Consider the following 24,980-nt stretch of genomic DNA (forward strand, 5'->3'; position numbering starts at 1 on the left):
GGGGAATATCTAGGGATTGGTGATGTCTAGCATGCATTGTGTGCATTCTTTATTTCCCCCAGAAATGAGGAACTAAACTTCTGCAACTATAAGAATTTGCAGGGAGGAGGTAATGATGTTAACATTGAAAAGAAACTAAAGATTGCACATTATTGGTATTGAAAGATCACCTTTTATTCACTCATGTGAATTGCCTATCTGACCCCCAAAAATTAAGAGGTAATAAGCAATACTATCAAAAATAAATGAATAAATAAAAGTCAACCATCTTCAATGACAACAGAATAGACAGCATTATGACATGTAATCAGTGCCTCTCTACTCTAGAAAAGTGGCCTCTACATGCTTTTCACTATTTGGATTTGACTTTTATTCTATCTGGGCATGATGCCACTGGCAAAAGCCACAGAATGGACGGTGGCTGGAACAACTGGCAAGAAAAGGTGATTAACTGCCCTATGAGAATGCTACATCCTGTACAAGCTCACGTTCAGGAGCTCTTAACTAAGAAAGACAAGTAATAACATTTCTCTCTAATTCCTGATTTTTATTTCCATTGGCAAAAAGAAACATATTTGAAACCAAGAAAATAAGGAAGAAGGGAAATAAATTGGCCTTAAGATTTTATGGTGGAAATGCCACTGCGTTCCTGGCAGGAAGTTTTCAAAGCTTACAGAGGGAAGCCTGTGTAACTGTCAAAATATTTCCACCATTACTGTCAGATAATCACATTCCAGAGATCCAAGCACAGCAGGCATTTCAAGTATCCCCAGGAGTCGATGGAAGGAAAGGAGTAATACAGTTCAACCTGGCTTCTACCTACCTAAAAGAGGAACAAAATAAACTTCGAATGGGTGTTAGGATATCTCCCAGGTGACATATAGATTCAATTTGCTGGTTTTTATTTGGTGTTTCTTTTACTGAGGCTCTTTGCCCATCTAGCTTGTTTAGGCACTGTCACTAGGAGCCAGAATAAAAACTTTACATTAGGTATCATTCTCCTTTGGCCAAAAATGCCCATGTCCTTTCTTGGATGTGACTGTCATTCTGGAACTAATATAACATCTGGAATCAAAGCTACTTGATTTCTTTCTGCTAAAGTTCTCCTCCAAAATGTGAGATGACACATCTCTTTTAGATGTCCTCTGAGCAGCTCCTGACAGTGGAGCCAGGTTCCTATTTGTTATGAGCCATAACAGGTAAAATAAATGCTATGCTTTCTCATGACCCTCAGCAACCAAATAATTTAATGACTTCTCTGTATGTGTACAAGAACACCACTATTTATTCCTTTCTAACACTTGACTGCCAAAGTAACTTTTCCAAAAAATTAAATTTAAAATAGAGTACAATTCCACTCTAATCATTTGTTGCTCTGTTCATTTAGTTTCCCAACCTGTCCTCAAACTCATGAGCTCTGACCTCAACTACCTTAGTACTGGGATTACACATCCAGGCAAGGTGATGATTGTTAAAATTCAATCGTGATAAAGATGGTTTCTTCGATTCTGTTTAGAATCATTCGTTGGAAGAATGATCAGTCAATAGTGGAACTTTTCTTATTTTTCTTGATCTTCCCCCTATTCATGCATGTCCCCAGTTCTTTGATACCATGATACTACTATTACTTCTCAGAAGAATTCAAAGAGCATCATGACACTGGATTCAGACTTCTCAGTTGATTTTTTTAACATTAAACTCAATGCAGAATTTGGTTGTTAGTGGTATTTTAAGCTTTTATTAAACTTTTATTGTAACTACTTCAATCTTTTTTAAAAAATTGTCATGATTTCAAATTGAGAGGAAAATTTAGTGTCTTCTTTATTTTTTGGGGGGAAGAAGGCTATATGTAAATCCATTGTATAGCTCATAATGTAAGTTTCAGATCCTGTTCACAAGTTGAGGAGAAAAGATGTTGCTTCTTTCATTGTAGCAAAGCCTTGATGTCATTGTAAGAGGTACCAACAAAAAGCTCCCAGAAGTTTATGGAAGGAGAGTAGTAGTGGCCTTGCATTCACCCTCTCCTTCCCCGATCTCCAATGTGAATTCCAGAACAAAAGTATGATACAGGCAAAGAATAGATTCAGCATTTGGTTCAAGATTTACCATGGGGGATGAGAGGTCGGGAGGGAAGGGATAGTGGACAACAACAAGGGAAGGGGTAACAATGATCGACAAGTTATGTAGTCATTGCCTTACTCATGCAACTGTAAGCCGTCTGTACAGCAATAAAATAAATAAAATAAAATAAAATAAAACTTTGCAATAAAACTTTAAAAAAGATTTACCATGGAACAAGACTCTACTTTGACCACCTTTAAATCACTTTGCAATAAAACTTTAAAAAAAGATTTACCATGGAACAAGACTCTACTTTGAGCACCTTTAAATCACTTCAATTAATCTTTATGTGTTTTAGATAAATATATAGGCAATGTACATTAATATTGGCAGTAAAAGATTGATACTACAAAAACCCTAAAAACCCTAAAGTGCAAGAGTACTTTAAGAGCAGATTAAAAATAATGGATAATTAATTCATAAATTGCTCCTAATTAGCAATTTAACAGTTCAAAATATATGCAATAAAATATAAAATAAAAAGTAAAAATAAAAAGACATACAAGTAAGTAATTGTAAAAGGCACAAATTGTAACACAGATCATGATAGGTTAGGGAAAATCATTTTTATAGGCATTTAAGAGTTGTTTTTTAAATCTCGAAATGTCATGATCACTTGCTTCCATGACTGCTTTAGAAAAATGAACTTTAAAGGAAACACCAAGCCAGATTCTCTTCCTTTTGAACTCTGCAGGAGCTCCAACTCGATGAAACCATTGATAATAAGATGGCTCTTAATTTTTAAAAGGATTCTCTTATTGCCATCACCAGGCATGGATTCTTTGAGTTAGCCAGGTCGGACTGAAGCTAAGTTAATAACTTTTTTGAAATAAAACTGGTTCTATATAAATTATGCATGGGCCTTTCTCCAGTCTGGGTTTTACTTCTTTCCCCGTGGTGTAATCACACACACACACACACACACACACACACACACACACACACACACACACACACTCAGAGAAACAGAGAGAGAGATCATAAAGATTTTTCCTAACTACTATATCCCTAGCACCCACTAGAGAAGATGGTACCTATCATTCAATTTGTTTAATTATTGAACATTCTATGTTGATAATTTAGTTCCCTTGTGAAACTAACTTCTTAGATATAACATACATCTTTCTATTCCCATGGTCTTAATCGATGTTTAGAATAGGTTAGAAACTGAATAAATTAATGTGCTTTTAATTCCAATAAAACTGTTTTATAGTCCATGTAAGAATACTAATTGTAAACAATTTTCTTAAACATTACTACTGGTCAAGCTATAAGAAAATCAAGTCATTTTTAACCATATGGTAAATGTAATGCAACTGTAAACTCTTTATCCCATACAAGGATCAGGCTTCCACAGCACTTCCTCCCATTTTCTGAGTTATAACTTAGAAACATTAAATTCCATAATCTTAAAACCCAGCCACAATTATTTTGTTGTCCTCAATAAAATGTCTACATATGTAAAATCTTGCATTATATAAATATTCTTTCTAGGCAGGCGCAGTGGCTTGTGTGTATAATCCTAGATACGCATGAAGCTAAGATCTAGGGATCCTGGTTGTAATCCATCCCAAGCAGAACACTGCAATTATCTTATCTCCAATTAACTCTTATCTCCAATTAACTCCCCAAAAAAGTCAGAAGTGGAGCTGTGGTTCAACTGGCAGAATGCTAGCCTTGAGTAAAAAAGCTCAGGTGCAGTGCTCAGACCCTGAATTCATACCCAGGATCAATCAGCTCGCTCATGCGCTTTCTCTCTCCCTCTCTCTCTCTCTCTGTCTCTCTCTCTCTTTTCTTTCTAATATTTGGCATTCTTATTCTTAGTAGAAATGTAACAAAATTTCATAAGTCATTCTCCACTTTTCTTTTGTCCTTTTTACAGTGATAATCTTCTATTATTCCCATAGTATGACATTTATTATCTATCTTCTGTACTACCTCCGTGTTATTTATTCATCATCACAGTTATAATGTACATAATGTTTAAAGGTTCTATAATTTGCCACACACATGGCACTCTACAGCTTCAAATTATTTCCTTATCACATTCTGTTCTTAAATATTGATAGCTATATGTTGAATTGTCTGTCCCTCTAAAATATTGGTGTCTCACAATCATTGCACCTCTGAAGTGAACTTATTTGGAGATAATATCTTTACAGAGATAATCAAGTTCAAATGAGTTCACTGCCAGGGAATCTAATCACTGTGAGAGAGGTCCTTATAAGAAGGGGTAATTTGGTCATAGAGATAGGCACACAAGGAGTATACTCTGTGAAGATGAAGGAAGACATTAAGGTTGGTACCTCTGCAAGCCCAAAAATGCTAAAGATGGCCAATGTACCCAACAGAAGCCAGGAAAAAAGGCATGAATTGGACTCTCACTACTGCCAGAGGAAATTAAGCCTGACATCTTAACCTCACACTTCCCACCTCCTAAATTAAAACGATATGTTTTGGTTGTTTAAGCCACTCCATTAATGACACTCCATACAGCAGCTCTCCCAAACATAGTACATTGGCCCTAAAGCTAGGGAAATTCTGTTAAGATAAATGCACAGAGCAGGGAATCTAAGTATACAAGATAGGTTTAAAATTTGGAGATCAAAATAAATGGCAAAGCAAAGGTCACAGACATGGAACTAGGCAAGGAATCTGCAGAGATTTGATCTCAGTAATTTAGTGAACTCACTGGGTCTAGTTCATAGGACAGGAATGGTTAAATTTGGAGAAAAGCACTAATGTCTTAGAACCTGGACAGAGAAATGAATATGTTTCACAATAAATGAATGATGTTGACAATAAAGACTGCCATTTATTAAAAATCTATATCACATCTGGTGTCATTTGTTTTCACTAACTGAATGGGAAATGCTTGCAGAGGGGACTTAACTATCAAGGTGCTCTTTAATGAGAGTATCATATAAGTCAGTGAATTTTGGTTAAAGAAAAGGTTGTTTGCCCTAATTTAAGTAGGCTTCAGTCACTAAGTTGAAGGCCTGAATTAGACAAGACTAGCCTCCCCCATCAAAAGAAAACTATTCAGAAGTCTCTGAACTCTTACTAGAACATCAGATCTCTAAAATCTCCAGTCTGTCAGCTAACCTTGCAAATTTTGGACTTGCCTGTCTTCATAATCATGTGAGAAAATTGTTTATAATAATTTATACACTCACACAGAGTCACATATTTCTGGTTCTGTTTCTCTGAGAATCCTAATAGATGCAGAGTAAGTACTCAATGAATGTTAGATATTATAAGTTTAGGCCATGTTAACATGGGATTAACTTATTGTGCCAATAAGAATAACTAAGTGTCAGAAAGATAAAGTAAACTGCCTAAGATCATAGTGTTAATAAGTCACAGAGTGAGGAGTCGAGCCAAAGTACATGATTCCAAAGTACATGCTTTCTCCTTCTATATATTACTTCCTAAGAATTGACAATGAGGGTAGATATGAAACAGAATGTGCTATCATTTTCTAAGAGCCTAGATGGATAAAATTTAGGATTCAAAGGAAAGTCAGAAGCAATTAATAAAAGGGAAAAATTACTTCAGTGGATTTAAAACAATAAGCCCACCACCTTCTATTACCTCAGAGTTTCTTCAAAAAACTCACTAAATTTCCATTTGAAATGTCGATATTTTAATGCATTGCATTATTTTTAAGAAAGAAATTAAGAATCACATGTTCTAAAATGTGTTGTATGCCCATTAAAGCCCTTAGAGTTATCCAATCATTTATCTTGGCTGCCAAGCTAATTCATTAGTGTCAACTATATAGGAAAACATCTTTTGACAGCTCTTTACACATATTTAAGCCTATCATCATCTTTCCTTGTTATCTCTGCATTGCATAATTGAACCACTCTCAATAGCCCATTATATCTCCAGAACACCTGCTCACACAGGTCTAATCACAGCCTAACGGACTGCTATACAAGATCTAGAAAACGATAGATAGCAAATCATAGACCATATTATCATAGTTCTATAGTAGTTTATCATGCTTATATACTCAAAGATGATACTGATTATGTGACTCACCATTAATTTAACATTCACTCTTTGCAAAATACATATATATATATATATTGCACATTGTTTTTTAAATTAAGGATATTATATATTTATTTACACAATAACTTATCAGTTGCTTCTTTGGTAACATAATTAAGGTTTTAGTCTAAGCCTTTTATATCAAAAATATTCTTTTAAATCACTCATAGCTTTTCATATCTAAGAATAAGGTTACAGGGACATGCAGCACTCATACCACTTTTAATTGTGGGACAGGCAGTATAATTTCCAGGCACAGGAAAGTGCTGAGCTTGGGGAACTTCTACTATAATTACATTGCCTGGCATTCCAGACAAACTGCAAACTATATATTACCTGTATCTTTCAAAGCAGCTCACACAATGATCTTTCTCAAGAAATATAAAGCAATAAACTACATTTAAGAAAAGTCAGTCTTGTAGGGTTTGCAGCAAATGAAAAATAATTCAACTAAAATGACAGCAATATTTGCCTTCTATGTTTTCCTAACTTTTTCATATCTCAACTTATTCAAGAGTTTTTTTTTTTGGTCCAGTCTTGGGGCCTGAACTCTGGGCCTGAGCACTGTCCCTCAGCTCTTCAGCTCAAGGCTAGTGTTCTACCACTTGAGCCACAGCACCACTTCCAGCTTTTTTCTTTTTGCTTATGTGGTGCTGAGGAATCAAACCCAGGGCCTCAGGCATGCAAGGCAAGCACTCTACCACTGAGCCACATTCTCAGCCCCTATTCAAGAGTTTTTTAAGTCAATTATAAAGGTTGACTCCATTTCATATATATCATATTATAAAAAATAGATATGTAGGATCAAGAAAATAATGCATAAATGTTATATAATCATTTTAACATTTGTTTGGGGAAAGACTATATCTTTGTATTTATAAAAATCTACTGTCTTTTATTGTCACATATGTTTGTATTTCCTTCAGTTCCATGAAAAATATAACTTGAAAATTTAGATTCACTGATAAACATACCTATCTATTTATTTTTTCTTTTATTGGCCAATGCTGGGGTTTGAATTCAGTCCTGGTCACTGTCCCTGAGCTTCTTTTTGCTCAAGGCTAGCACTCTACAACTTGAACCACAATGCCACTTCTGTTCTTTTTTGTTTATGTGGTGCTGAGGAATCGAACTCAGCACTTCATGAATGCTAGCCAAGCACTCTACCACTAAGCCACATCCCCAGCCCTCCTATCGCTTTTTAAAGCAATGAAAATACCACTAGAAAAATTCAAGAAATATATAGATATATATACACACACACACACACACACACACACACACACACATACACACACACACACCAAGAGACCAAGAATCAAGTACCAAATTGAAAAACCATTTACCAGCTAACTCTGCCCCTTCCTCAACTCTGAGATATAACTGGAGAAATAAATATAAAAACAGATGAATGATGAATGGTAAAATCTGTCTTTTTTTCTAACATCTGTAGCTTTTAGATTTTTTATTCATGACCTAAGAAATGGAGATTTTTTTCAATGCATTGATCACAATAATCTCTTTATTCTTTTCATATTTCTCTTTTTTTAATGTGAGATTGGAATCTTCTGGAAGCTTTTGTGAATCAACCCCTATCTTAAGCCTCCTGAATAAGACACACAATAAGTTGAGGTCTGCTATAAAAATTTCCCACAGCCTCTTTGAATTGTATCCCTCAATAAAAATTTTTCTTAGCCTAGAGTTTTAATTAGGGTCTATAAGTTACCAGTATTAGAACTGGTCGATGTGAAGGATGGTATCATCATTATTAAAAGCACCAATTCCTAGACCCCACTTTAGACATTCTTAGTTGAAATCCCTGGAATTGAGATCCAGATCAACCAAAATTGAGATGTACTAGTTGTACTATTCACTTAAGATTTTAATGACCTCATCATTCTTAGATTTAGTACACTAAATGAATTCACCAAAATAGTTAAAAAACCAAAACAGATTGTCACAGTTTTTCCCTTTCAGAGATTCTAAATTAGTACATATCAGGTGATTCTTAAGAATCTACACATTTATTATTCCATGCTACATAGGTGTAATATAACATATAGAAACTACATTGATAATTAGTACATTTTACAGTACATGATTTAATCAACCATAATTTGAGAAACAGTGCTCAAACGTTATAGAAATCACTGTTAATTATCAAGTAGGAACGCCTAATTCAAAGAGCCTACATAATTATCCCAAGCATTTCATTATCTTGTTTCAAATTAGGTTCCTCTCAGCAAAATAACTAAATATTAAGCAAATTTTCATCAACGGCAGCTTTTTAAAAATCTTTTTAATATATGTTTTTATTGTAACAATACTGTAAAAGGGGTTTCAGTTACATGAGTAAGATAATGAGTACATTTCCTATTGGGCATTGTTACCTCCTCCTTTGTTTTTCCCCTACCATGCCTTCCTTCCCTACCTCCCTAACTCCTCCCTCCCCATCCCCATGTAGTAAAATTTGTTTTCAACATAGTGTCTTGAACATCTCATTGTTACAATGGGTCAACCTGTGTCCTTATTTCAGCATTTTGCAGCTTTTTGTGGGAAATTATTTTTAACAAACAACTTACATGTCTACTAGCCCAGAATCTAACTTTGCAGCTTATTTAATAAATTTCTCTCTGTATCTTAAGATTTCAAACTACTATATTCCTGGTATTAAAGACATAACCATAATGCTAAGTAAATGAATATACATAACTATTCATGAATAAATTAATAACTAATTTGTATTTCAAATTATTATTTTCACTTTAGTTCTTTCTAGCTAAGAAAATTTCACTGAACAAAAGTTAGCTTTGATATCATTGGGATGGCTACTTTTGGACTTTAATTTCAACAATTTTATAAACTTAATGTAGTGACTAAAAGTTTGGAAGTCATTGCAGTTATATATTTCATATACCTGAATAAATATCCAGTTTCTTATTATATTACTGATGTTGGTCAAGGCTGTTTCCATGATCTGATTATGTTTTAGTACTTTCTTGTCTTACTTAGTTTTGTAAAGTGCATATAAGCTTTATAATGGCATCTATAGATAGGTAACAGCAATAATAATGTATCAGGTGAAAAGGGCAGAAAAGAAACAAATTTGAGTTTTCAGATGTTGAATTCATCTCTGACTTGAAAGGTGAGTTTCTTTGGTAGTATTTGAAAAACTGCGACAGCCTCTGAACTGCTTACAGTCTGTGGCCTTTCACTTGGAGAAAGATAAGGCTCAAGCAAACCTTACCAAGTCCCTTATGATCTGGTCTTTACTAAGGTTTCCAAATGTATCTCCTACAAATTCCTGTCACATATTCTTAGGAAGAATGTATAGATAAGTCCTTCTCTGAATCCTCTGAAAGCACTTTGCTCACTCTTCTTACCATGGCTACACACAATCAGCTGGTTTTCTGTTTAAAATGTTTTCTGAATTCATCCCCATTTTCTTTGTCTGGATAACTCTTACTGAAAGCTTCCTTTAAGTGTAAATGCAAACGAGCCCTAAGGATTAGATGTCCCTCTAAGGGCTTCGACAAACCCCTTGGATCAGAAAATTGATTCCATAAAGGCAATTTCTTTCCTGCTTACCCTCCCTACTGTCTTGCATGGAATGCAGTGGTGATAAATGAATGAGAATATCTTTCAAACTGCTTAGAATCTTGACCTACCACAGACATTCTGCTTTTTGGCTCCACTCCTTCAGGAAATTACCTGCCAAATGAGAGCATCATTTCAAAGTTTATACTTCTAAGTATCCTAAATACTTTATCAAAACCTCTGGGTCCTTTCCTTAGCCTATGAGCCAAGAATTAGCAAGTAGGCTATGCTACCAAGGTGTAGATTTGATGATCACAGGGAAAACTGGACAGAGTATTTCTCTTCCAAGATTTGCTTCCTTTGAGCCTTTTTTTTGGGGGGGAGGGGGTCCGGTCATGGGGCCTGGACTCTGGGCCTGGGCGCTGTCCCTCAGCTCTTCAGCTCAAGCCTAGCACTCTACCACTTGAGCCACAGCACCACTTCCAGCTTTTTTTCTTTTTGCTTATGTGGTTCTGGGGAATCAAACCCAGGGCCTCATGGATGCAAGGCAAGCATTCTACCACTAAGCCACCTTCCTAGCCCTTCTTTGAGCCTTTTTAAAATCAAAATGATGCCACCACTTCAGGACTAGTATATGCCACCATGTTACAATACATTAAGTCATTCTCTCTGAGCATTTTGGTATAGTCTGAATACTATACTAAGGAAGTCTAACAGACCATTACAATTTGGAGCAGTCAACAATGTCACAAGGTTGGAAGAAATTCATGGAGCTGCACACAGACTAGCAAACTTGACAAGCCTTAAAAATGGATACAACTGTGAAAAACAGATCTTCGAGGGCTCTGTCAGCTTGTGATTCGCTACATCAAGTGATTTAGAAGTAACTTGAATTTTTAGCAGCCTCTTGTTTAAAAGAAGTCCATGCTATTTGTTGAAGCAAAGCTTTACAGTAAAGACACTCTGCAATGCTAATTTCATATTGAAACAAATACTTGAATATACATGGAATAAAAGCATCCTCCCAGCTACTCAGAATCATGACCTGTGAAGACAATAATTGCTCTGATTCAGTTCCTTGGAGTAATTCACAGACTATATCAGAGCACAGCTTAAGGGCTATGAAACCTAATAATCCTAAACACTACAGAAATGTTGGCAATGTTTATTGAACATACAACCCCAAAGAATGTACATTCATTCGGAGGTACGTTCATTTGAAGGAAATCAAATAGTAATGTTGTGCTCTGACATAATGCACTTGACATATTTATAAAGTAATCATCCTGTCAGTTTTCCCCAACAACCAGACTTGTATCATAGTCTGTTTCCCCTTCTTGACCTCATTGCATTACCTGAATTGTGATCCAGGGAAATGCCCTGTACAGGATGCGTCAGGAATTAGAGGATCAAAATGGCCAAAATTGCTACTGAGTCAGAGGTGTTTTTAAAGTTTTGACAAACAACATATAACTGCATGCTAAGTGGTTAACACCCTTCCCTGATAGTTTGGCAATCCTATACTTATCTAATAGGGCTATCACACTGAAATTACAGGTTCTTATAAAAAAGACACTAACAAAAATAATATATTTTATGGTAGTGTTCATTCAAGGATCTGTTAAACAAGTTTCAACATTTATAGATGGAATATTATCACACTAAAGCCTACTTCCTTCCATAAAACATAAACAAAAAACTGGCAAGCCGTGATTTACCTTGTATATCAGTAGGCACAATGGAATATTTTGTTTTCATAACAAATATAAAATATTAATGAAACAGATAAGAAAAATAGATTCCACTGTTCTCTTTTTGCAAGAAAATGACTATTAAAAGCACACTGTATGCTAAGTCCTATATGTATATAGGAACATGCATTGAAATTCACTTCCAAATCAAAGTAAGAAAACCAATTTTAAAATCAGCCCAAATTCATTTCAAAACTGACAAAAATCAATTAAAGCAAACTTCATTATATATATGGATATTTATTTTATCCAACCAAACCACTACAATTCCAGTCGTATCATATAGAGGAATACTTTTAGAACTCAGAGTTAACCCAGCCAAAACTTACACAAAATTAACACATATCACAACTTGAAAAGTCTGAGCTGCATAATAACAAAACTAATAACAAAATGTAATCAGCAAAAGGAAAATAAATGCTTTCCAGAACTGGAAGAAGGGAAAGTTGCTTGGTACTGTTGGGCAACATTGTTGAAGAGAGAGGGGTTCCTATGGCAGAGATATCCTCCTCCACTTCCTACAGGAGACAAAACTGACAAAACTATGAAAATCAGGACTGTGGCTACTGAATGGGCCTATGGATTTGCCCATGGATTGGTAAATGGACACATGATAGGCCAGCATCATGAGTAGTTGTGCAACACAATAGGAATTGTTCATTAAATCATGGTCTTTGTTTCATGAATCTTTTGATTTGGAAAGTCTATGCCTTGTCTGAGAAATAAATCTGTGACCATGCATGTGCATTGATCAGAAGCAAGCTAGACACTTGTTAAGTTTCTAGTTTCCTGTGACAACTTTTTATGAATACCTCCTAACAAATGCAAAAATATTTGTGACTCAGTCATTATTTAAGCCTTCCTCATTTATTGTAAATATGTAAAAATAAAATGTTAATATAAACTAATAGTGGTTGATTCCTTAATGATATGCTTTCATTTCTGTTTGGTCTTCTTCAAAATCATCATTTTCACATGTTTTTATTATATGCTTAAATAATTAAGCTGCCAATGCTCAAGCCCTTATATTTGTTTTCATTAAGAATTGTTTTTGAACTGGCAATGATATTGCATGCTTGTACGTCTAGCATTTGGGAGGCAGGAGGAGGAGGATCAGTTCAAGACGAGCCTGAGGTGCACTGCAAATTCTAGACAAACCTGGGCTGCAAAGGAAGACTATCTCAATTGGGGGAGGGAGGTGAAGAAGATATTTGTGGTGTGCCAAAAGATTTATACCTAATCTTACGTAAATGTTAGCTGTTAAATCTAATTATAATGATAATTCTGATTATAAGATATAGTGAAAAACTCATTGAGAAGTGAAGCAAAGTGATGTCTAAAACATGATTTTTAATCTAAACATAAACTATAACTGAAAGATAATTACCACACAGAAGTAAAGTAAAAGTGCTAGGCACTGGTGGCACATAACTATAATCCTAGCTACTAAGGAAGCTGAGATCTGAGAATCACAGTTCAAAGCCAACCCAGGCAAAAAGGTCTTCTCCAATTAACCACCAAAAAAGGCAGAAAGTGGAGCTGTGGCTCAAACAGTAGAGAGAGTACTAGCCTTGAGCACAAAAGTTCAGGGACAGCCCCTAGGCCCTGAGTTCACTCCCAGGAACAATACACACATAAAATATGCATAAATAAAAAGAAATTTATATACAGTTTTCAAGGTTATTCCATAATAAAAAGATTAAAAAATTTTTGATTGATGTCATATCATTCAACACAGTTAAGCACACAAAATTAAACAGGATATGAGAAATTCGAGAAAAGACAAAGAGGAAAGAAACTAGATCACTACAATAAAAAATTAGAAGAAAATGCACAGGTATTTAAATAAAAAAATACATTAAAAAAAGGAAAATACAAACTTGAAACATTTCCTCAAATCAAAATCTCTCCCTTGTAAACTTGTGTAAATTAATCCCACTGGAATATGAATCACAGTCTACATAATGCATCAAATCGGGCTTTAAAATATCTTATTTCATAAATGTTGTTTTCATAGCAGTTTCATCTTAATGTACTTGTTCTCCATGATATATGATATCTGATTTGTAGAAAAAAAAATTTTCTATTATGCATGACAGCAACTTGTGTCTTTAAATTTTGTATTTGAAATGAAACTTGGAAAATTCAGAAAGATTTTTCCTGAGCTCTTGAATTTCCAAATGTTAAATCATGAGTAGATTGTAAGTTTTACTCTTTTAGAGCTATGAAACTAAATGAATCACCTTCAGAAAGTTAAATTCTGAGGTATTTAAGAAGATAATGATTTTTTTTCCCTAAATGTCTGGTAAGGCTATGTTAGATGAATTTTCTCAAATTAAATTCTCAAACTAGCCTATTCATTTACCATACAGATTGATAGTCACAAAATTGTTCATAACAGCCAGGCACTGGTGGCTCATGCCTTTAATCCTAGCTACTCAGGAGACTGAGATCTGAGGATCACGCTTCAAAGCCAACCTGGGCAGGAAAGTCCATGAGACTCTTATCTCAGAAAACCGGAAGTGGTGCTGTAGCTCAAGTGGTAGAGTGCTAGCCTTGAACTGAAAAGCTAAGGGACAGCACGCAGGCCCAGAGTTCAAGCCCCATGACCGACAAAAAAAAACAGAGATTAATTGGTCATTTTGCATATATATACAAGGCACATGGTACTCTAACGAATGCAAAATCTGTGATTAATAATATTAATAATAATAGCAGCTAACATTTACTAGATTGAACATAGTACATATATTTTTTAAGATTAAGTCCTGTGTCACAGGTCCTACTAGATTGCAAGTTTTAAATGCCATGTCATGCAAACAGAGATGTTAAGGGACTTGTCTCAGATCACACAGCTACTAAGTAAATATGGAGTCAGAAGTCAAAATATTGGGAATGGAAGCCTACTTCCATTGACTTATAGGCTATATCGCCTAGCCCAATGGAATTTATAATTATAATTCCAAAGGAAGTTTATAATCACAGGTACTTGAGGTGATTGTCAGTTCCTATAAATAGTAGGAACTTAACTTTTAAAAGCCTGGCCTATTCTTAGAGCAATATATTGTGAAATAGTTTGGAGAACAGAAATGAGTAGGCTCTTAACAAATTTAGGCCCTATTATACCATATTTTCGTTTCAAATTGACCTAAGAGCATTTTTAAAATGTAATGAAATATATTAGGAAAAAAATTCAAAATACTTCTGTAGATAAGCAATTCTGAAGGTCCATGTTAATTAATAACCAATAATCTCCATAGTGAAAATAATCACTAATCTCCTGAAAATTGTTTGTAGATTTCTCAAAGTGCTTTCATAATAGTCCTATACTTCATAACCATTAACATTCCAATTTAGTAAGTAGTAGAATAATAAATAGATCAACAGATAAGCCAGTTTTATAGACAAAGTAACAACAGGTACTGTAAAGATCAATGCAAGAGTAATTCCAAAGAGTAAAGTCCTTTTCTTTCATCCACAGGGAGGAGCTCTCCTTCAAAGGCCAATGGCTTCTCCTTAGCACCTGAGTTCCAGTTCTACTGAATATTAGAGAGATATGAAAGCTAAATGTCCCTCACATACAAACATACAAATATAAGGGCAGATTTCTAATACACGTGACTTTTCTGATACTTTAACATGCTGATTCATTAGGAAAGTATGAGTCAAGTAATGTCCCCTGGGAGAGCTGCACCTTTTCATTCATTCACACAAGGGTAATAATAGGAACAAAGCAGATGCAGTATCCAAAGAGTAATTCAAATCTGAAGAGCTACATTTAATTGCAGTTGCCTAAGACTTTGAATTTTAACTCTTATTTTAAAAAAATCTAGTCAAAGGAAGTTTGCAAGCTTTTTTACAGCTCATCACATGCAAGGTAGAATATGGGTATAATTTATTAAATGTCACTTGGATAGAATATCCATGCTTGTACCCACAGCTTTGCATTTCCATAATTCTCACCTCTTTTTTTGTTTTACAATTTGTAGCTCATAGTATGCACACATTTTTAAGGTAAGTTTCTCAATAGATTTGCTTTCATTCTTATGAAGAACAACGGGATTGTCTCAAATACTTGTTAAGATTTATTTACTCAGTATCCCAACAATAAAAAAATTGTAAGTACATAATTCCGAACTCCTCTCCCGATTTTTTTCCCCCAAAATTCCGCCAACAAACCTTTTCTCACCACCCAGCCACATACAAGCCTGACACTGGAGACAAGTTTCCCACAGGAATGAAGAAGAGAAAATAAAGGAACAAACTTTTAAGACTTGATCTATAATAATTTCATAATTTATCTTTTTTTCAGAAAAAAAAAAGAGTCAAAGAAATCATTTCACCACACCACGTTTAGACTTGGGGAGTCTGACTGAGTTGCCAGTCGATTTTGCTCTCTATTCAAACAGCTTATGGTTTTACCGCTTCTTAACGTGATTTTATCCTACAAAATCACAATGATGAATGATAGTGCATCTTAAAAAAAAATAAAGAAGCCTTCCTCCTTCCCCCAAACTCTTTCCAGATTCGCTCCCTCCTCCTTCGTGGGCACGTGACCTTCCAAAGATCCGCTGGACACCCTTCCTACCTGAAAAAAAGTTTGGCGAGGACGCTGGCCTTTTCCAGAGGAGACTTCTGCATGGTCTCTAAAGGCACGAGGTCCCCGCGGGGCAGGCCGGGCGCGCTCCCAGTGCCAAAACGCCCTGCTCCTGCCGGTGCCTGCCGCGCACCCTTTTTTCTCTGACCTGCTGTGATGTCATGTGCTTCCCACCCTCCCCCCCACCCACCCCCATCCCACACACCTCCCCTTTCCCCGGGCTCCTTCCCCGCCTCCACTTGCCCAGGTTAAAAGCCAAACGGCTGCTAGCCCGGCCCCAAATTTGCTCCAGCCGCTTTCTCCACTCTGCTGCGCACCCCGCCCGCGCCCCGCGCGCGCCCCTTCCTCCTAGCGCCCCTTCCTCCTAGCCTCCCGCCTCGGCCTTTCCCAGCCTACACTCCCACCTTCCTCCCTCCGTCCTTCCCTCCCTTCCTGTTCCGCGCGCTCCTTCCAGCTCCACGACCCTAAGGTCCAACCCGGGACCAGCCCGCAGGCAGGGCACAGTCCCCGTGCAGCCGCCTTCGAGTCTCCCCTGGCCGAGACCGAAGCTCCGGGACCCCAGGCGCCCGGCCCGGAGCTGACCCAACCCCAGCAGCCTCCCCGACCCTCCCGCAGCACCAGATTTCACGGGACCCACCACCAGCTGCCTCCAGCTTCCCTGATCCTCCTCCTCCTCCTCCTTCTCCTCCTCCTTTCTTCTGAGATCCTAACCCGGTTCCTGTTACGTCTGCAGGTGCATTTTTTGTAAGAAGGAAAGGAAAGTATGTGTCCCGTGTATTAAAAATACAGCAGCAGAGAGCTGGAAGTTCCACCGCAGGTCTGAGGTGAGCCTCAAAGCCTCCTTAGCATGTCAGAGGGAAAAGCCAAGTTTGGCTCAATTCCGACATAGGTGAGCTCCAAGTGTGGCACAGACATCTTAGGGCACACACACACACACACACACACACACACACACACACCTAGAAGGATGCAAGAAACCTTACTGTTTTGCCCATTTCTCCCCTAAAATCACTAGCATATTTCATTCAGCTTGTGTGTTTTAGGTGTGTGTGTGTGTCTGTCTGCCTGCCTGCCTGCCTGCCTGTCTGTGATTGTGTGTGTGTGTGTGTGTGTGTGTGTGTGTTAGAGGTAATGACAAGTAGACAGGATGTAAACTAACCCGCCCTCCTATGGATTCCTAGTCTTGCTCAGCAAAACATCTTGACTAATAATCTGAAAGGAATCCAAACTCTTTGAAGACAAGGTATCCTGGTCTCTTTGACCTGGCCCAGAACAACGCAGCGGTCTTGTACTCTCAGAGGGCATGGAGACTAGCCCAGAGCTGGGCACCTTCCTTCCTAGTTTTTGGTGGGAAGATTTTTGTGTCCAACTGCTGAACTGTAAAGAGCTAAAGAAGCCTTTCACTCCTGAGCTCCGTGGTCCAAAAGCAAGTGTGCACTGAATTTGAATTGAAAAATTAAAGCACAAGAAACATTCATTGTTACTTCAATATTGAAAGGCAAAAAAGACCATTTGTGACATATCTTATTCACAGTTAAAGGAAGAGAAAAGAGATAAACCAGATGGCATAAAGTTAGACACCAGGAAAAAGCTTTAGTTTTTCTAACTTATGATCCATTGTTGTACATCCTGTACCACATTTGCCTCTCTCTAGTATGAAAAAAACTGAGTCCTCACTATTGACTTTTCCCAGGTGTGTAATTAAATTCCCTCCATTCACTCCCTACCCTGCTCTGTCATTTGCTTTATAACTGCTAGGGTGAGCTATCAAATACAGTACATATATTTTGAAATACATATGTAATCAGTTCCTCTTTGTTATCAATCCCTTAGTCAAGGGATTAAGAACTAAGTTCCAAAGATCACAGAAGTTAACCAAAGGGATATGAGCTCCAGGAGACCCCAAGTATTTGTCAGTCAACTTTCTTCCTCTGGAAAGAGAAAATAAAGCAGTGACTTCAATGCTCCTACGTTCCTACGCATCATTCTTAGAAATCTTATAACAATAATGTTTAGTATGTGTTCATTATCCCCAGTTTTTAGTGTTAAAGAAGATAAGTCAATGCCTGTAATTGTTAAACTATGATTCAAACTCAGGTCCAATTCCAAATCACTATTCCCATCAATGTGTAGTATTATTTAAAATGAATCATCTATCTTGAGTTTTTTTTGGGGGGGGGGAAGAGAGGGGAGTGGAATAACAAAACAAGGACACAAGATAACCCACTGTAAAAATGATACCTATAAGACACTATATTGGAAATGAACTGTACAACTTGGGGCAAGGGAAGGAGTGAGGGAGGTGGGGGAAGGAAGGGATAGTGAGAAAACAACAAGGGAGGAGTTAAGAATGCTTGACAAGAAATGTACTCATTGCCTTACTGATATAACTGTAAGCCCTCTCTACAGCATCTCACAATAAAATTGTAAAAATGAAATAATCCTTTGTACATACATATACTGTCACACCAGCCCAGTCTTTCTCCCTAAGTTAGTTCAGCAATGAGACTGAGAAAGCAGAAATCCACAAACCAACTAACTAATGTAGTTTATTCTAAATAAGTGATGCAAGCTATAATATTCTCTTGTAAGGGTGCACATGCATATGTGCATAAGAAGATACTAGACTGTTTTTTGTTATCATAACCCGTTACTGTCCAAATTTGTTTTGGCAGAAACCAAAGCTTTGTCTTTTAGAACGTGAATATAATTAGCAGAGATGTTCAAATTAATTAGTTGAGATTGAGATATGATATTCAGGTTTATATCTAGGTACATACCTAAAGTGGGAAATCACCTTCCCCCATAAATACATTCAAAGATATAGGTCAAATCGGAAAACTTAAACCTAAATCTTAACAGAAGTTAAAGGAAGATAGTAATAAGAACCAGTGACACTTGTTTCTCTAGACTACTCAAATGCCAGCATATATCACTTTATAATATTGCAATCATTTACACTTGTTGGGTATTTGCCATACATGCCATCTACAATGACAACTGTACAGCATGTTTCACCTCTTTCAATTCTTATCACACCTTTGTGGAACAGGTAAGGTTTTTATTATTTAGCTACTGCAGAGGAAGTTTCTGAGGTATAAAAAGTTTATTAATTTTTCCAAGTAAACTGCCTGGTTAATAATAATAGAGGTGAATGGTGATATAAGTCAGTACCTGCCTAGCAAACACAAGGCCCTAAGTTTCAACCTGCATAGTCTGTTTCTTGAGCCCAAACACTTTATGACTACATGTTCTTCTACAAAATTTCCTAATGCTTTAGGCTAAACTGAATGTAAATATTAAAGAGAGAGTGGCATCATTTTTTTAGTTTTTTATTGTGAAAATACTGTACAGAGGGGTTACAATTACATGAGCAAGGTAATGAGTACATTTCTTATCAAGAATTGTTGCCTCCTCCTTTGTTTCCCCTTCCCATCTCACCCGCACCTCCCCACCCCCTGACCCCGCACAGCCAAAGTTGTAAAGTTCGTTTTTCAACATATTGACTTGTACATCTCATTGTTGCAATGGGTCCACCTGTATCCCTATTTAAACGATTTGTTTTGCCCTCCACAAATTATACCAACATCAAATACAATGAAAGCAGGGGTTATACCATGGGGGAGGGACATACAAAGCAACAAAGAAATCATCTTATAAATACGTTAGAAAAGATAGCAAGAAAGAAAAAAACATTTGAATACTTATCTTGGGGTTCATTTCACCTAACATCAACTTATCTGACCTTTTCTGCTTTTCTCAGACATATACTAGTTATTGCAAATAAGGGAAACCATGGGACCTATGTTTCTTTGGGTCTGGCTTACTTCACTTAATATAATTTTTTCCAAGTCTTTCCATTTCCTAACAAATGGAGCAATGTCATTCTTTCTGATGGAGGCGTAGAATTCCATTGGGTGTATATACCACATTTTGTAGATCCATTCATCTACTGAGGGGCATCTGGGTTGGTTCTATATCTTAGCTATGGTAAATAATGCTGGTAGCTTTAGTATGGTCTTGTTTGTGATCATGTGGGTAAATGCCTGAAAGTGGGATTGCTGGGTCATAGGGGAGCTAGCTCTATGTGGAGTTTTTGAGGAACCTCCATACTACTTTCCAAAGTGGTTGAACAAGTTTACATTCCCACCAACAATGCAATAGGGTTCCCTTCTGTTGTGTGGCATCATTTTAATGGTATATTACAAAGAAGGAAGAGGGGGAGGAAGGGGAGGGTAAGGACAAGAATAGGGAGAAAGGATGGAGTAGAAGAAGGAAAGGAGTAATGTGAAGGTGGCAAGAAAAGAGGCCGAGGAGCAAAAGGAGGAAGAAAGGAAGGCAACATTTATTCAGCATCTTCTATGTGCTCAGCAATAGTCCGGGTGCTTCCTACAAATGTTCTCAGTATAAGAAAGATTATGAGAGGACCATTTTGTTGCTTCTCCTGACAGACAGGGTGCTAAGAGTAAATTGGCACTATACTTTCTTCATCATATTCAACATATCTTCAATATGTTGCTCGTAATGTTTCCCAAGCAAGCTTTAGTAGGGGCAAATATAGAGAAAATTCATCAAAAGAGAAAAGGCAAGACATTGCTAGTTTTACTGCACAGACTGACTCCAATGTTAAATTTATCCAAAGGAGAGGGATAGAAGCACTGTGGCTCTTCTGCAGTGTTCCATAATGATATCCCAGAATGCAAATGCATGCCACAGTCTTACAACAACGCTTCAGGACCAGAAAGAGATGTTCTGGGACATAAGTCTCTTGCTCATCTAGTTTCACTGTTTCCATTGTATTTCATCTAAATTCTGTTTGAAACACATATGCACAAATACATACACAACTTTCTCCTGTCACCTTTGTGGAGGCAAAAATAATGCTTTCTGTTTTCTTTTAACTCACTTGTTATTTAGTAATATAGTATACTTAATGAAGCAACCATTCTCTCTTGGGGTTGCTGATACAATAGTTGAAATGTTATCCTAAAAAGTAAGTCTGAAGATGCCTAAGAGCAATAGTAGCTATTAATGTTTTTGCAAATGAGAGCTTGGTGAGATATACAGTACAGAATAAGGTAATGTTTCAAAATTCAGAATCTACTTGTGGTCCCTGAGTTCTCTCTAGAGATGAGTTCTCTCTAGAAAGAAATTGGGTTCTATGACAATAAGAAACTGTTTCGGACTCTAAGGTGCCAGGAGCTGGCAACATGTGAGCAAAGGCTCCTGGCCATTGACTCCAACCTTCAGGCTGCAAGCACTTGCCCTTTTATTTGAGGAAGTGTTTTTCTCAGCTTCTGGGCCTAGGGACTTATCTGGGGGATTGTTTGAAATAGATTAAGAAAGGATGCATACTGTCTGCACTTTCTGGCGCAGCGGGTCCTAGAACAATGTGATGCAAGCATTTGACAAATACAGAATGTGTATAGAACTAAGGATGTTGCTGGAATTAACAGAGCTGTGCCTTCAGCCTTCTCTCCATCTCCTTCATCAATCCCCTTGCCCCTTGGGAGCCCCTGTTCGTGCTGCCTGCAGCTGGACCCCAGCAACTGGTGAGCACAGAAGCAATCAGGTAAGGGGACCACCAAGCACACTACCAGAAAAGGAAAGGAGACTTGCATGAGGGTGAAACAGAGCAAAGAAAGGTAACTGTTTCTGACAGCCTTCTTGGTCCTTGTGAGTCAAAAGGGCTGCAACATTAGTTCAAAGGGGCTAGAGGAATTTTTTGAGGTTGTCGAGGATCTCTGTCCCTGGTTTCCTGAAGAGGGAATGGTGGAATTGGCTATATGGCAAAAGGTGGGTCAGGAATTTTAAAAATCAGATAAAAATCAGAGGAAAACATGCTATTCTCCCTCAGACATTTTCTGTTTGGAATATGATTCAAGACAGTCTTGATCCCAATCACCATATTGTTTCTATAAAATCCTTGTCTGAGGGGAAGAATAAAGAGACCCTCCTTTGTACATCAGATGTGAAGGGAGAGGGCTGTCAGTCCTAGTGTTAGAAACACTGAAAGTCTGTATCAGATATTCAACATTCTCTGTAAAGAAGACAAAGACCCTCCAAGGCCATGGCCACCCCCTCTGCCTGGCCCTGTGGGAGCTACCTTCCCTGTGATAAAAGGGCAAGGTAATTACACCTGCTTTTAAGTCAGCCTCCTCCACCCACATCTGCAGTCCAAAAGGCTATACTGACTGTTAAGGAGTGGGGGGAGGATACTGGGGATTTCCAACTTTTTCCTGTCTTACAAGATGGAGGCAAACAGCAGAGAGGGTGTATTTGGAGGGAGATCTTCCTCTGGTTGCCATTCCTAGAGGGGTCTAGGGGCCTTTGCCACCACAGAAGGTTTGGTGTTGAGCAGCTCCAGCTGAACTATAAAAGGGCTGATTGTTCACCATGGTGTCATTGATAATTATTATACAGGAGAGATTAAAATCATGGCTGGGTTGAAAAAAGGAACCTTGCTTGTTCCTGCTCATACTTCCATTGCTCAATTGATTTTGCTTCCTTTAGTTCCTCTTTCTAATAAATCTCATCAACCTAACTGGGGAAATAGAGGCTCTGGCACCACAGATAAGGTCTTCTGGCTTCAGAGAATTGGGCAAGAGTGAGCTGAGTTAGAATTTTACATAGAAGGGAAGCTTTTTACAGGCTTGACACTGGAGCTGATGTTTCTGTTATATCTTGCCTATACTAGCCCCCTCCTGGCCAAAAGAAGATAGCCTCATCCTGCTGCAGAGTATAGGCATGTCCAAAGTTACTCAAAAAGTTCTGCCATCCGGTGGTGGCTGACCAAGGAAGGCTATTCGGGCGTCTTTTAACCTTTTGTTTTGCCTGATCTTCCAGTAAATCTGTGGGGCCGTGATGTGTTTTCTCAGATGGGTGCTTACATTCACAGTCCCAGCCCAGTTGTTACTCAACAAATGCTTAATCAAGGGTATGATGGAATGTCAGGTCTGAGACCACAAGGGAAAGGAAGGTTAAAACCTTACCAGCCTGTTGCAAACCTAAACAGACAGGGCTTGGGTTTTTCACAGGGCCACCGATAACGGTAGCTTTACATGCAGAACCTACACATGGAAGACCTCAACACCCATATGGGTAGATCAGTGGTCCTTGCCCAAGGAAAACCTGATGCTGCCGAGACTTTGTTCATGAGCAATTGTTACAAGGCCATAAACCTTCCACTAGTTCCTGGAATACCTCTATCTTTCTTATTAAAAAGAAATCAGGGAAATGGAGACTTCTTCGGGACTTTTGAGAGGTTAATAAAGCTATGTTCCCTAGGGGTGGCTTGAAACTTGGCCTGCCCTCACCAACAGCTGTTCCCTTATCTTTTTCCCTATTGGTAACAGATTTAAAGGACTGCTTTTTTTTTTTTTTTTTTTTTTACCATACCTCTGTATCCAGGGGATGGGGAAAAATCGCTTTTTCTGTTCCCAGCATTCATATGATCAAAACTTATGACAAATATGAATGGACAGTGCTGCCCCAGAAAATGGCCAACAGCCCCACACTATGCTAACTCTATGTGAACAAGGCCATACAGCCCATATGTAAAAAGTACCCCTCTGCCTATATAATCCATATGGACAATATCTTGATTGGAGCATCAGAGGAGAAACAGGTTAATCTTACGTTTTAGGATATGCAACAGTCTTTGCGGCTGTACAACCTGATTGTAGCCCCTAAAAATGTTGAGACAACATCCTCTTTCATATCTAGGGTATCACATCTCCCAAAGAAAGGTCACCCCAAAAAAACTAAAGGTAAGGACAGAGAAATTGCAAACACAATGATTTTCAAAAGTTATTGGGGGACATCAATTGGATTCACCCTTCACTGCAAATTACAACCTCTTTTACAGATTTTTCAGGGTGACTCTAACCCAGCCTCCCCAAGAGTTCTTACACCTAAAGCAGTTAACGCCTTAAAAGTTATTAAATGTGCAATTAGTGAGGCCTCACTTGTGTGCATAGATTATTCCCAACCCATTGTTTTTTATGTATGTATGTATGTATGTTTGTTTGTTTGTATGTATGTATGTCATGGGGCTTGAACTCTGGGCCTGTGCACTGTCTCTCAGCTCTTCAGCTCAAGGCTAGCACTCTACCACCTGAGCCACAGCACCACTTCCGGGTTTCTATTGGTTTTATTGGAGACAAGAGTCTCATGGACTTTCTTGCCCGGGTACTCAGACTCCTGCGTACCCAGGATTATAGGCGTGAGCTACCAGCGCCCAGCTGTTTCATATATTTTAAATCATTGCAAATTCCTGATTGCTGTCCTTTGGCAGGATGTTCCCATTAGATGAATATTTTTGGCCTACCATTTCATGAGTGTTATTAACCCTTTAATTTCCTTATTTATTTCTAAAGGACACAGGCTTTGTATTCAATTGACTGGGTGTGAACCTGATGCCTTTGGCCTGGCTCAGGCCTAGGACTGTGTATGACAGCCTGTTACAGACCTCCTTGGAATGGCAAATTGCTATGGTCAATTTTCCTGGGCAGGTACTTTTTCACTTGCCTGCATTACTACATTTTGCTGATGATCGTTGTATTGCCGCCTGCTCCTTCATTTATTCTAAGCCTATTGCTAATGATCCCAATATGTTTATTGATGGGTCTAAGAATGGAAAGGTGGGGCTCCTGTTGTAATCCCCACATCATACTTCCACCAGACAAGTACAATATAATAGCACTTCTGCACAAAGGGTGGAGCTGTTTGCTGCCAATTTGGCTTTATGACAGTTCCCTTTTGCTATAAATTTCACTCAGATAGCCAGTATGTTGTTTCTGTTTTACTGTGCATTCAGGATGCCATTATTCTTACCTCAGATAAGGAACTGCTGCATCTTTTTACTACCCTCCAGCAGCAATTGTTGCAATGCACAGCTCATGTATTTATTTGCC

The 24,980-nt window shown here is 37.8% G+C and overlaps 1 protein-coding gene across 1 annotated transcript in view; it reads right to left on the bottom strand.

Annotated features, from left to right (window-relative positions):
• The window catches only part of Cftr (cystic fibrosis transmembrane conductance regulator (ATP-binding cassette sub-family C, member 7)), a 142,997-nt gene extending 118,351 nt beyond the window's left edge, over positions 1-24,646 (bottom strand). The window contains exons 1-4 of the mRNA XM_013019916.1: positions 24,595-24,646; positions 23,058-23,135; positions 21,482-21,658; positions 16,542-16,792 (exon numbers count right to left, since the gene is read on the bottom strand). Of these exons, the coding sequence (XP_012875370.1) occupies positions 16,542-16,792; positions 21,482-21,658; positions 23,058-23,135; positions 24,595-24,646 (558 nt within the window). The remainder of the gene's footprint in view (positions 1-16,541; positions 16,793-21,481; positions 21,659-23,057; positions 23,136-24,594) is intronic.
• Between the last annotated feature and the right edge of the window lie 334 nt (positions 24,647-24,980).

The sequence above is a fragment of the Dipodomys ordii genome, unplaced genomic scaffold, assembly GCF_000151885.1.
Source record: "Dipodomys ordii isolate 6190 unplaced genomic scaffold, Dord_2.0 Scaffold48, whole genome shotgun sequence".
NCBI classification, from domain to species: domain Eukaryota; kingdom Metazoa; phylum Chordata; class Mammalia; order Rodentia; family Heteromyidae; genus Dipodomys; species Dipodomys ordii.